This window comes from Catharus ustulatus, chromosome 13 (genome assembly GCF_009819885.2).
Source record: "Catharus ustulatus isolate bCatUst1 chromosome 13, bCatUst1.pri.v2, whole genome shotgun sequence".
NCBI classification, from domain to species: Eukaryota; Metazoa; Chordata; class Aves; order Passeriformes; family Turdidae; genus Catharus; species Catharus ustulatus.
In genome coordinates this window covers 13366197-13381287 of record NC_046233.1, presented here as the reverse complement: position 1 = coordinate 13381287, position 15091 = coordinate 13366197, and the positions used below count along the sequence as shown (strand labels likewise).

General features: G+C 36.6%; 1 protein-coding gene across 11 annotated transcripts in view; it reads right to left on the bottom strand.

Moving 5' to 3' along the window:
• The window catches only part of ERC2 (ELKS/RAB6-interacting/CAST family member 2), a 413636-nt gene that overhangs the window by 330607 nt on the left and 67938 nt on the right, over positions 1 to 15091 (bottom strand). For all 11 annotated transcript variants that reach the window (XR_004419294.2, XR_004419295.2, XR_004419300.2 and 8 more), the window contains one exon: positions 1807 to 1881. Coding sequence is in view for 1 of the 11 variants with exons in the window: in XM_033071602.2 (XP_032927493.1) it covers positions 1807 to 1881 (75 nt within the window). In the remaining 10 variants the exon portion in view is untranslated. The remainder of the gene's footprint in view (positions 1 to 1806; positions 1882 to 15091) is intronic.

Below are 15091 nucleotides of genomic sequence, written 5' to 3'. Positions count from 1 at the left end.
AGTGGAACACTGCACCACGCCCACCTCTCCTGGGAATCAAACAGAAAACACTTCAGTGTTTTCAGGAACAGGCACTGTCAGGAGCAACTACAGCCATTACATGTCATTTATGTGTCCTGTACCTCCCACCCCTGTTCTTCTCAAAGACTTTTGGTACAGGAAAAGGAACTGAAAATTAATTTCAACATGTCCTTTAGATTGTTATATAACCCACATGAAAGATTATGTATTATTCTAACATACTGCTTTTGTATCCCAGAACTTTTAAATTTATAATTCTGAATATTGATAGAAAAACCAAATTTCTCAGCCAGTATCTTACTTTCCTATTTACTTAAAGTAATGAGTTACTGCAAAAACATAGATTTCATACAAAGGTTTCTGAACTAATGTCCAAAGCAAATATACATCCAAAAATGGAATTCTGTAATCAACATACCTTCATTGTTACTCATATAATTCAAACTAATTAATATCTATGAAAAGACAGATACTGCATTTATAAAGTCCTGCTGTTGTTTTAACTGCGTGTTTACCACAATGTTCAGACATGCTGAACTCATTTGCTCATAACAGAAGTCACTGGCAAAATGAGGCCTTTAATTTGCACTTCCTTCTAAGATTGAAATGAAAGACCATCATTAATGAATTTCAGGCAGAACTGCCAATTCACAAATTATCTCAAGTCTCATGATATTTCTCTTAAAGATGAACATTACAGACTCATAGAATTATGCAAAAATATCAGTTTTCACTTTTTAAATTACTATTTTTATTCTTTGTTATTGTGGAGGGAAAAGCCACAGCACTTCAGTATTATATATCAAAAAAGAGTGAACTATAGTCAGGACTAAGAGTTGTTTCATCACATTTTGTCATATCTGCTGATGCAACTAATATTTTCCTTGGGTTGACTGTAAAATTACAGCCTAATAACAACCAACAGAAGAACTGGTTTTCAGGTTTGAGGAGGAAAACATTTTATGTTAGCCAGTTTATTCCATGTGCTTTGGATCTCCTAAAGCATACACATACACAAACACCCTAGTCTTTTTAAAAAGCTGTTCTCATTATTCAGCAGTGCTACAGTTGATTCTTTTAATCAATTTTATTTAGAAAACAGATCAGGATAAATAAATATTAATTATTCCTAGTGACATAACAAAATTAATTGACGTGCTAAAGAAGCATTCAATGACTAAGAAGTCATAAATCAAGGCCTGGTGGGGAACTGAGTGTCACAGCTGCTTGTTCTCTCCCCCTCAGTGGGACAGAGGGTGGGAGTGGGAGAGAACCAGAAGGCAAAAGTGGGAAAAGCCATTGTTTGAGATAAAGCCAGTGCAATATGTAAAGCAAAGCTGTGCACACAAGCAAAGCAACATGGAATTCATGCACTGCTGCCCATGGGCAGGGGAGGGAGAGCAGGGCTCCATCAGGCACAAGAGTTATTTGGGAATGCACATGCTGTGACTCTGAACCTCCTCCCTGCAGCTGCTGAGCATGACATGACAGTATGGATTATCCCTTTGGTGAATTTGGGTCAGCTGGCCCTACCGTGCTCCCTCCCAGCCTCTTGTCCACCCCCACCCTACTTGCAGGGTGGGAGCAGAGCGAGAAACTGGGAAAGCTTTGACTCTGTTGGACAATAGCTACAACATCAGCATGTTATCAACACTGTTTTCAGTCTGAAATTCAAAACACAGCACCAGACTGGCTGCTACGGGCAAAATTAACTCCCTCCAGCCACACCAGTACACAACTTCATGCTGTAAAAATAACAACCAGGGAAACATGCAGAGCCCATACCTTCATTTCGATGACTGTTTGCAGAGCCTTCGTCTTGGCTGGCTCAGGCTGAAGTTGGGTTCTTCTGTGCAATTCCTGTGGAGGGACACGATAGAAATAAGCCTGACGACTCATCTTCCCATTATTTTAATTGCTCACATGAACTCATTGCAGCAAAATAAAAGTCTGATGACAAGAAGCAGGTAACTCCAAGTGCTACAGGTGCTTCCCTGGCTGTGACCCCTCTGCCATCACTGCACTCCCTCTCTCATGTTACAGTCAACTCTGCCAGCACATGCGCTATTTCTGAACCCCTTATCAATAATTAACGTCAAGCGTGACAACCCAGCAAGAAATTTCTTAGTCCAGATACAATGCTGCTGTCGCTGCTTCAACACCCAAACTTTATTCAATTGCGTTACTAATTCAAACACTGGTGAGTGTTAAATCTTTTACTGCGGTTTCTTAATTTTTCCTCTAATGTCTGAAATAACCAATTTAAGCACATTATATTCAAATTTGACATTTAAGGATAATAATTATGTAGTGGGCTGACACAGCACATGCTACAGTAGCATTTACATTTCAGTTTTCACATTTTCATACTGGTTTTTATGCATCTAAATCCACAGGCAAAAGAAAAATGGATTGCACTAGTTAAGACAAAGTTAACAGCACCAATACATACTGGTCTTTATAAAAACAGTATTTTAAAAAAACCCACAAGATTATGAAGACAGCAGCACTCAGCCTCATGAAACAGAGTTGTGTTTCAGTATGATATATCCCAATAAAAAACTCACATAACTACCTGGAAATGATGTAGTAAAGGTGGGACAAAACACTCATTTAAGAATTTGGTGATGCTTATTCCCTTCCCATAAACCATCTGAGAAGTTTATTAATAAAATAAATTGAAACAGGAGAGATACAGTCCCATTTCTACTCCTTTGGAGTCCTTCTGCCCTAACAGACAGGAGTGCCATCCTTGACGTCTATATGTCCCAGTTCTTTCTTGTGCAGTGCTCCACATAGATTCCTGAACTAACCTTGTAGCCATGAAAAAGACATTTATGCTTGAGGCCAAGGAGCCAAGGTCATCCATCTAGGTCATGCCTACCTTATAATCCACAAGCTTAAGAGTCATATTTTTTTGTATCACAAACTGTCAATCAGTTTCCTCTTCTGTGTAGCAACAAACATATTGCTTATCCATGACTGAAAAACAACTGTTCTCAAAGACTAAATATTAAACTAAAACCTACTGCTAATAAACATCTTTATAAAATAGGTTTAAAAAAAGGTGCAGCCCAATGTATTAAAATAACTGAGACACATTAGTATACCTAACACTAAGTCTGAACTTCCTTTTTTAGATTAAATATACTGCAGGTACATATGCATACATTTAAACCACTGCTAACAGGTAACAGTGAACTTACAATTTTACTTTTATGCATTTTTCAAATGCTTTGGTATTTATAAAATTCTTTCTGCATTTATGAAATAGTATCTCTGATTAGACCTTTTTCCCTTTTTTTTTTAATTTAAATGTGATTCTCCCTACTACAAAAAGCAAGAAATTTTTGCAAATCACCTATGCAAGGAATCTCTCAATCACCACCAGCTGTTTGTCCTAGATAAAATAAGTACCTTCGCTGCATAAATGTTTAAAAAAATAAGAGTATGTAATGAATTTGTCATACAGTTCCACAAAAGAATAGTTGGCCAGTCATGCCACTATCAGATCAGCAAAAATTACAGCTAATTCTAAGACCAGACTCTGCTCCCCAGGGCCATATAAACTGAGCTGGAATATAAACAGGATTCCACACATAGCCCAGGGAGACAAACCAGAGTTTCCACCCCCTTAGCCAAAGATGTATAGACTGCCAAAGATGCGTATTCCGAGATGTCTATCATAGCATGAAGCCTTGCCTCATAATGCTTTTCCTGTTTGCTTTATGAATCAATCTGATGCTGGCTGACTTAAAAGCTTTTCTTCTCTATCCCTGATGGTAAAATGAAGCAGACTTTAGGATTCTGGAGAAGATCAGAAAATGACTCCCACTTTATTATTTTGTGTGGGTTTTCTTCCAATCAGATTCAAATGTTCAGAGACTCCCACAAGGCTCAGTTCTTGAATTTATGTTGTTCTATGTACGTGCTTTTTCATCTGGGGTACCTGATTCAGGGATATACTGTTGGGGTACTAATTTAAAGATACACTTTACGTGCATGATACCTTACCCTGATTGTTTTACTGTCTGAGGTCATCTGGAGGCTTTCAAATTTGCCTGAACAGCTAAGCAAAAGATATTCTAGAGATTTCAGAAAGTCCTTATAGCCTAAGGAAACCAGATTCTTATCCATTACATCATTTCTGGAATGATGTGTATTTCTTGTTTTCAATTTCTTTTAATAAAAAGCCCAGGGAGACAAATAAGGAAATGTGAGGGGGAAAAAAATCAAAAACTTACCAGGGATAGTTTCTTTTACCCTAAACTGTATTAAAGGGAGTTCTTGATTCTTATACCCATGAAAAAATTATTTTCATCATCTCTGCAACAGTCAACGTCTATACTAAAAATCTCTGAGGTTCAATCATTTATGAAATTAAATTTTCTTTATATCCCTCTATATGACACCTGCAAATATTAGTAATTCTGAGTAATCACTTTGCACATGCAAATTAATCATAATGCTGTGTAACCAAATGCCCACACCTCGTTTCCTAATGATGCTTAGTTGTCAAGGTGATTAACACACCCACACAAAACCAGTAGGTAATTAAATTTACTTTAATGGTCCTTGCTTTCAGACTAAAATGAGCCTCAATCCAAACTTGGCCATTGCTTTCTCCTTCCACAATATTAGGTTAGCATCTTGTATTGGCCTCAGAAGTAACTCAGAAGCACACAGTCTTACCACTAACTTAAACACCAAAAAAAAAAAAAAATCCAAAGAAGAGACAGATCATATTTACAATCTTAAAATGCTGGTGGAAGATTAATTCTACCCTTTTGTTCAGAAATTGAAAATAAGACACTGCAAGATTTTCTCATTATTCACTTGTGCTGAAAATCCCCACTGTGTAGCATAATCTGAACCTAATACTAATTACCTAAATAAAACTGTGGTTTTTATCCCAGCTTTATTTAAAGACCCTTCATGCATTGGTTGCAGGAAAATCAGGGTGCTGCAAACTGAGCTTTCTTTACTCTGGTTCTGAAATATTTTATTAAGGTTCCCTAGACACCAGTGACTCTGTTGTTCTCATTTGATGATCAAGGTTTTACCTTTATTTACACAAAATTGACTAAAATTATGACACAAAATTCTAGAAAGGAAGTGTTCAGAAAAATAGCAATTTAGAGATGGTGTGAAACTAGGGGTCTGCGTTGGGAGAAGAAAGAAAAATTATGAAAGAAGGCAGCATAAAAACTGGCATGAGAAACCATTGTGTCAGTAAATGCAGCTTTTTGCCTTCATAGACAAAATGTACAAATCTGCAAGCAATGGCATAAGAGCTGCTGGTTCTCTCCAACACCTCAAAGCACACTGATTCCATTCTCCTGGAAAAGAAAGCCTTGGTAGTTCCTCCACAGGATCAGCTTGTCTGAACTTGTAAATTTAGATCAGCAATATTTTAATATTTCCATCGATGATTTCAGTAAAAACACAGCACTTACCTAAAGTGTCTAAGCAGTAGTGTTTCTTTAGCCAAAAATAAAATACCATTAGAAACGCTGATCAAATTTAATTCAACCAGAATACTAGAAAAAGGTAACATACAGGAATTAATTAATTCTTAACATACAGACTTATCCTGCTGTTTTCTAACTCTTCACACCTACCCCCAGCCAAAATAGTCTCCCAGTAATTTAAATGAAAGTAGGTTTAAGAAATCTTGATCAAACTCTGTCTTTCTGGAAGCCATAAACTGACAACACCAAATTCCCATGTCTGTCTCCAGTGTGCAGGAATAAGGAGCCCTGTTATTGGAAAGGATTCTAAAAATCCTATTACCATGAATTTTCTTTTAAAAATTCACCAATATAGGTATTTGAATTCTGGAAGAACCTGTCAAAGAAATTTTTGTCAAATACCAACAAATTTTATAGCTTGAATAAATGAAAATCTGCATATAAGTACATGAAATAAAAAAAAATAGAGGAAATATGAGGAGTTGATAGATACAAAAGTTCTGCAGAGATTTTTTTTTTAATTAGGTGTATTTAAATTTAAGTTTTCATAGTTCAGCAAAACACTCAGAGGCATGCCTCATTCTCTCTCCTTTTGTCTTTTTAAATAAACAGATATTAATTTTGATGAATATGAAAAAAATTGCGTTAATCAGGGACCACCACCAAACGATAAAACAAAGGTCAATAGCGCATCACAACAGACAAGTCCAGCCATAATCTCAACGGTCTCAGCTCTGCTCTTGAACAATGAGTCTAACACCATCCCTGGAGATGTAAAGAAGAGCATGAGGGAGAAAGGAGGAGTTTTCACACCAGCTGAAACCACCAGATTGAATCACGAGCCAAAGTACTTCTTTGCAATGGTCAGACTTCCATTTATTCCTGAATTCATGCATCTAAGAGCGGCTTATGAAGTTTTACTAACATACCTAGAGACAGACTATGAGGAAAAATAATCCAAGCATTAAGAAACTCAGCTTTTCTTTGACCTGTACGTCACAAACACCTTAAGTAACCACGTGCGTTGTCATATTGGAAGTTTGTCCTCTGGCAAGACACCACATACAAAAAGTTTCAAGTGAAAACACGATTTGTATATGGAGCCTGAAATGCATGTGGGACAATTTAGTTTGTAATTGAAAGCACACAGAGTGTTTCCTGAAAGGAGCTACTGAAACTCCACTTTTACCAGAATTCTTGAAAATTTATTTCTTTTCTTTGTAGAAATAAAACTTCTAGGGGACTATTTCTGTTTTGCACAGTATCATTAATCTCTTTTCCTCTTACCAAAATTACTTCCCCAAATTTAGGAAAAGGAAAGAGTTACTGCTTTACACATATTTTAATAAAAAGAAACTTTGATGATAAGCAGTTTTTTACTTTTCACCATTTTCTTTAAGAACACATACCAAAATGCTGAGTGTCTGCAGTAAAGGAAGGCCATGTATTTGTTTTCAGGGGTAGTCAATTAGAATCAGAAAACAGACATTCCAACTGCTGCTTACACTTCTGCAAAGCAAATATACTCCAGAAACATCTTGGCTAAAAAACTTTCTCTTCTTGGTGCATATAAAGCTATAAAACTGCATGGAAAAATATGCCTTTTTTTAAAGCTAAATGTTTAAATAGTCATTTATTAGTAACTCAGGTGCACTAAAAAGAGTCACTTAATTTACTGTAGGACACACTAATGAAACATTGTTGGGAGTTATAAACCAGTATTTTTAGCTATTTGGTTCTGGGTGTGGGGATCTTCTTTTAAAGACTATCTTTTATTTAAATCACATCTTCAAATTCTTAAAATGAAAAATCCTTATTGTAACAAATCCCTTGTGTAATCCATAGTGTTTAAAAAATCCTTATCCAACAAATCCATTATTTTAAGGACTTATTTCCACTACTTCCCTCCCCGTTTAGAAGCCCGAGCACACAAAGAACTTTTTAATAAGGCTGAAAAAGAATGCAATATGCCATCAGTTTTAGAATAAGTGTAACACTAACCATGGAGTAATAATGGAATTCCACCTTAGGGTGTAACTAAGAATAGACTTCCCTTGCTCCTGCCATCAAAAGCATTCAGGCAAAGCTTAAAAGGGTAAAGTCACAGCAGAGATTACCAAATACAATCCCAAGATCCAGAACCCACAGTAGAGATGCTGCTGTGTGCCAGCTCCACTCTTCATAAATAATAAAAAACCAAAACCATATTTATATCGTGTGGACAGTACTGTGAGATAGGATGTTACCAGCAGCGCCAACACATCGTGCTTGTGGTATTTCTATAGGCCAGTTCATCTAAACAGAGGAAAGCAGTTTTCCAATAGTTCTTCCATACTCATACAGCTAACCTCCTGATAGTTTCCTTAAACAAGCTAAAACCTAAGAGTTCTGTCCTAGAAAAACAAAAATACAAAGGGTGAGATCCTGTTTAGTGCTTTCCCCACCTTCAAACCTATGCACACACCAAGCAATACTTGTTTAATTTCTGCTCTGCACCAGTGTTCCTCTTCAGCCTGACTGCAGATGCAAAAACAATTTCAGTTATTAAATTAATAACTTAGTTCTCAAATGGCAGCAAAATAGCCCTGCCAAAACCAGAGTCACACTCAACAACTTGAAGAAGTTACATATTTCACACACTTGCTGCACAGAGCTCTTAAGGTTACTGAGGAATGTGTTAGCTGGTGTTAACATGCACAGAGCTTCAAACATGCTGTTCATTTTTCTGCTAGAAATCCTTTTATAAACTTTACATTTACAAAACATCAATCACTGTAAACAGTCTGAGCCAACCCAGAGGAGTGCTGGCCCACCCCCATGTTGCAGTAACACTTCAAAATTATTAGGACAGGACTTTTGCATTTCAAAAAGCACAGTTTTATCTACTAATGTCCACTCTTATTAATGGACTTATTGTTTTGTTATTACTTTTTCATGCCTCTTTTCCCTTAATGTGGGCTTGGTGAAATCACTAGCTCAAATAACTTAGGGGTTTGATTTTCAGTTCCTTAATTCTCCAGGAAGTGTTTTTCTAAATATGGGTGGGGTTTACTTAATGCATTAAAATTACTGCTGGCTTAGGCTATTTAGTATTTAAACTAAATTAGGAAAGCCAGCAAACATGAGTTAATAGGACTTCAAGTGTGTAAGTTTATCAGCTCTGTAGTATAGCAAGTTTTTTAAAAATGCAAATAAAGTTTTGTGACAGCCTTTGTGGCATTCACCAGGGGCCCACACTGAGACCAATACCATCAATCAATGGGATTGAGCAGAGCCTCAGCAGGCGGGCAGGTGACACCAGGCTGAGCAGTGCTGCTGGTATTACTGAGGGAAGGGATGGCTGAGAGGGACAGTGAGGCTGCAGCAGCGTGCTCTGGGGAACCTTCAAGGGCAAGGTCCTGCACTGGGTGGGGGAAAGCCCAGAATCAGACCAGGCTGGGTGATGGACGAGTGCACTGAGAGTAGCGCTGCAGAAATGGAGCTGGAGACACTGGCAGGTCAAAAGTTAGATATTATTTTCTAAGATCACAGTTATTATATCATCATGTAACAGAATGTCAAAGTTCTCAGTTAACAAAACTATCTCTCCTAAATATTCAGGGAAACATTAGCCCTGCATTCCCAAGTGTTCTATATAGCTGTTAGGTTATGCAAATGTGGGACAGAGAGGGACACGAGAGCAGTAACCTAAAGACACAGACAACTTTTCACACAACTTCAGTGATGGGCGTGCTTTGGCAGGTAGGCATTTTGGCTTGCCTTTTCTAAAAAAAACTGTAAATAGCATGGTTTTTTAACCTAAAGCTAAAATTTATGCTTGCCAGAAGTACTCACCGCATCACAATCTCACTAAAAAAAGAAAGGAATGAATTCATTTACACAGACTTTTAAAAAAAAAAAAAAAATCCTATTTTCAAATCTGCCAGAAACTAAATTTAAGTTATTTAAATTCAATGCAGCTCTGCCTATCCGTTGAGATTTGCCAACCCAGTCAGTCTTTCTCAAGAGCGAAGAGGTGGGGGTAATGTCTTAATATTTGAGACTATTTAAGAGCATTTATTTGACTCAGAACATATTAAAATCAGAAAAATATATTAATTGTATAATGGAATATTGGAGTGAAGCAAACAATGTCCTCTGCAACAGCCTTGCTGCACAAACTCTGTTCTATGACTACTACAGAAAAGAACTGTTCAAGTCACATAGGAAACAACTGGCCAAGGTAGTTAATTGGAAATTTATCATTCTATGAAGTTTGTCAGAAGTCTGTTAAAGTGAGGCTCATACATAAGCTCACAATAATTGTTCAAAAAAGAAAAAGGAATAAAATCCACTTAGCACCTGCTCCAATTCTTTTTCCATTGCCTGGGAAACTAAGTGTTGCTTGGTAACTCAAATCCATCTGTTCAAATTGCATCTTCCAGTCTTCCATTTTTATCAGAACAGACAAACCCACTCTTAAACTGAAAATATGACCAGGAAAAAAAAAGGGGGGGGAAAAATCCCACCACAACACATATTTTATCACTGCATAAAAGATACAACAGATCCTTATCTGTTTTAAATTATGGCAGAGTGAAAAGCATCTCATGTTGTCTCTTTGAAACAGCAACACTTCACATCGCAGACAACTTTTTTTAAGAATGGAAGAAGAAATTCTGGGAAAATATTTTATTCATTTTCCTTACCTCAGGGCAATATAAGGAACAAGACCACTTCCTCACACACTTCAGACTTCATCTTTCCTGCATCTATATGAATACCCATAGACCAGGGGCTGAGGGACAGTTCAAAAACTGTTTCCCTGTGCATCAGTACTCAAAATAAATGCTGAATGCATAGATACTATAAATATATCCAAAATGCTTAGTTTTCTCCAGAGATGTAAGTGAAAAGAATCTTGACCAAAATTGCTGCTATTATCTGTTATGATTAAAAACAGACACCAAAAGAGAGTTTTTGAAACTTTGCAAATCCATGTAATGATATTTGCATAGGTTAAGACTGGAAAACCAGCAAATGGAGAAAAACTGCATGTTGACATGGGATACTAAATTCTGTACAGAAGACATGATTACATGTATTTAAAAAAAACACCACATTACAAACAGAAGTGGCAGCAATAACAAACCACTGTTATCTATGCTTTCCATGTTTTATGGTTTTTTTAGGCACTGAACTTACCTCATTATAGGTATGGAGCTTGGTTTAATAACTTTTGGAGCCACTATTGCAGAAGACCTGAATACAGCAGGTACAGTTTCAACAAATAAAGGTGCCTGAATATACTGAGAAAAAAAAATCACATGCTATGTATTACCTGATTTCTGTATCTTTCCAAGCTCTAAAACTTGGAATCATTGCTATTATAAACATCTTTTATCACACTTGTTTCAAAAGAGAGGCAGAGTCAGCTCAAGGCTTTTCAGAGTAATAATTTGTTTCAGGTGAACTTAATGAAGAAGAAGGTTTAATGTTTTTTTCTCTTAGCCAGACTATTCTTTTTCAGAACACATTCTCTCTTTTATATGGAGCATAGGACAATGTAATGCTCATGGCCAGCCCAGAGGTACTGCAGGGACCTCAAGTCATACCCAAGAAGGCACTTTCTCCTCTTTACCATTTCTCCTTTCTCTTGTACATTGAAATTAGAGCTTAACTTAGTCTAAGGCAAGTATGGGATGCATAGACAAGGCACCATCAACCTTTTCAAGCTCTGGTTCATACACTGAATATGTAAAAAGCTGAGGGGTTACAGCAGCCAAAAGTTTCAACTTAAGTATTTTTGAACTTCTAGAATAAAAATGTCTATACATAAACTCCCCCCACCTTGCAGGATTCGCACCTATTTATCAGCAGCATTATTAAATAGACATCTACATGGACCTTTACAGACCTGTACACATTTCATACAATGTTAAGTATAGATATCACAATATTAGCTGCTATTTCACATAATGGTCATTTTTAATCATCAGAGTGGAAAACTTCCCACTGTATGTAGGAAACACCAATTTATTCAGCCCACAGCCTCTTCCTTTCTGCTCACTGGACAGTTATGCCAGGCTGCACACCACTACCATTTCCATGAAAAACTTGCAACTGCCAAATGCACATCCATTTTATGTGTAAAAATACAGACATTTCCCATGCGTTAGCAGGCACATTCTGTCATTCCAACAACATTTGATCTCCATTAAATCTACTTCTCATGTTAAGGTGGGAAGGAAGGTCAGAACACACATTTAGTGTTTCACCCAGACCTATCTCATCCACCCAGTCTAACAATTGCACAACCCCACCAGTCCCATTCAAGAACTGCTTCTTCATCAGGACAGTGAGACACAACTCATGGGACACCTTGTGTGCCAGAAGTATCAGGATCCACAGTTTCAGGAGTTTAGTGGTGCCTCCTTCCAGGATCAGGAAAGCACAGCAGTGCTCCCCTTCAGCTGAAGGGCCTTGAGCAGCACAGGGATACACTGCACTGCTCTCCAGGGGAGTATTCATTGCAATATATTCCTTTTATTTACACGAGTTGGATTTACAAGCCTAACTCATTATTTAAGAAAATACTTCTGAACTAGTGAAATTATTTTGATGCCATTTTGGTTCAATTAGCTCATAATCCCCACGACAGGCAAAAGTCAGTTATCTCATTTGTGAGCAGAGATATGTAGAATAGAAACAGCATTCTCAACATGCTAGAAGACTCTTGCTAAAGTCATTTCAGTCAATTAGCCAATTCTTCAAGGTTTGTCTTACCCTAAACATGTTCTGTAGTATAACTACAAGCTGAAATTCCTCTTCAGGATACTTTTTGCCCCCCACAAATGACAAAAACATAAAATAACAACAATGCAAATGAGAAAGGATACACAATAATGTAAGCAAAATTACCAATAAAAGTGTTGGTTTACTTCTCCATTCTAACTATATGAAAAAGATTGGTTTTATACAACTGTGAAACTACCTTCAGTTTTATAAGGAAATTTGGAACAGCACAGGTTGGCAGACATATCTAGTGTTACTATGGAGATTTGATTTGCAGAGTTTCACTTCTAAAGAGCAATTCTCTTTAAAAAACACTATGTTGCTAAAGAATCCTTAACCATAAAGAGAAAAGAAAATCTGAAAAATTCTTGATCTCTATTTAGTGCTTAACAAATGCATTAACACTTTACAGTCAATATACTGTTGACAAAATTAGCATAATGAGAACTTGCAGGTAAGTCTACATCAAATTAATTATTTTCAGAATATTCTATGACCTAAAACTCCACAAAGAAAATGGAGAAAACTTCTTTAGTCTGTGTGATGAACCTGGACTCTTATATGCATAACAAAGGAGAACCAACCTCTGAGTTTCACTCACAAATAAGTCTCAAAAAACATCTCACAGACATATTAATAATGTAGCCCTGAAATAGCTGAGAAAAAAGTGCTAAATAAGTGAAAACTACAATATTTCACTCAATAGTTCCTTGCCAAGTCTCCACCTTAAAGACTACTATATTTTAGATGATTAAATAACTTTCTTTCATCATTTAGTCTTAGTCCAGTTATTAGAACATAAATATTAATGTTGTTAACTCACTGATTATCAAGTTAACAGAAAATTTCTATGCACTGGGGCTGCAATGAGCTATCACCCCTCACTTAAATATATTTATGGTTCTCTCATCCATCAATTCTTACACTTCCCTTCTGACACTTCTGCTAGGAGTTAGGCGTCTGTTAATGTTGACACTTCTCATTAGGGATTCTGTAACTCATACCAACTATTCCTTTCTTTCCACTCTCCCTTCACACTACAGAGCAGCAACTCTTAACCTCAGCACCACCCGAAATGTTTGATTTCACATTTATTTCATATTTCTTTCTTAAAGTTTTTATAGGCTTAGACAAGGTCAGTCCTAACAATTCTTTCATATGTGGCAGTTTATTTTCTATGCCTTCCCAAACATCCCTGTAAGGAATTTGATCCAGGCCTTCTGTAAATCACTAGGGAGCTTGAATCTGTCACTGGTTTAAGCACACAGGACTTACTGAATATGCTAAATCTTCAGTCTAGGTGTACATGCCATTCATATGCCTTCCATAGTTTTAATTCACTGCTTAAACTGCACTCAGAAGCTCTCAACAAATACAGAATGTACCAAATTGTCACTAAATGACAAAAAAAAAAAATCTGCTAAGTTGCCCAGTAAGTCTATGAATTGGCAGATTTTCCTTAATTTAAACATAGCAGTAGGCTGATAATAACCATTACCCAAGCTCTACTGACATCAGATAACAAAGCTTATAAACACAGACATTTTGGCACAAGATAATTCAAAACAAGGAGTTCCAAATAGTTTAAGGGTTAAAAACTATAAGAGGTAGGTTAACTGTATAAAGAAGAGAGAAACTGTGTGGAATAAGAACTGAAACCTAGAGAGTATAAAAAGTTAGCTAGTGGAAAATTGCCAACTACATAACTCTGTTGACATATTACAGAAACAATTTATTTCATAGTTTACTTACTGCATTACTTTTTGGTTAAATACTATCTGGTTATTTACAGCTCTCTATGGACTCTCACAATAGAGTCAGGCAGATTTTCTAGGCCCTATGTCTTACCACACAGCCTCCATTTTCAAAATCACTTCTGCACATATCCTGCCAATTGATGGACTTATCCCACAAACGTCAAAAATTCTTGGCATCAACTCCTACCTAACAGCAATATCTTCAGGAACAGGTCCATAGTCAGTACCTCAGCATGCTACAGGCTCCCTTTGCAGGCATTATTCATTTTCTGTTTGGGTATTGCTCTGTGCCTTTTTTCAGAAAGTTGGATTTCAGAGCTGAACTTTGGGTCTCAGCAGGTCTCTGTGAACCAATGGTTTGACTTTTTCCTTATTTACATCAGCACGAGTGTAATTCCAGTCAGTGACATCACCACAGCAAAGTCATTGCAGATTAAATCATGTGCAAGTCTGTTAAGTATAACCATGAGTATGAGGACTTACTGTATTTAGAGGCAATAAAAAGGAAATGGATGTAACGTTTTCATTTGGTAGCAAACATGCCAACAATAAAACATCATTCTACCTTAGATCTGTTATTTGACTTGTCTCTTTCACTGCTCAAGTCCTCCCCACCCCATACCTCTGTAAACACAGTTTTGAAAGTGTATTAATCTATGAAAAACCTAATGCCAAAGTTTCTTTGCAATTGCAATAAAAACATACTTAAAAATAACTACATTTTATATACTTTTATTTTAAGTTCTTTGTCTTATTGCATTTGGATGACAACATTTTCTTTAGAATAGTTTACAATATAAGGACATTTTTAGAGAAAAAAATGAGTGCAATGTAATCCTTCTTTTCACAGGCTTCTTCTGGATCCTCTTATTTTTCATGTTCTCTGTGAGGAAATGATGGTACACAGGGTGAGCTCATCACAGGGTGATCTAAGAGAAAGAATGGTACAAGGATGGTTTAATTTATTTTGCAGAGCAATGATGTAAAGTAATTGTCATTCTGTACTTTACTTCATTAATATCTATCATGTAGCATTCCAAGAAGCAGCTACTATAAAGGCCTTGTATC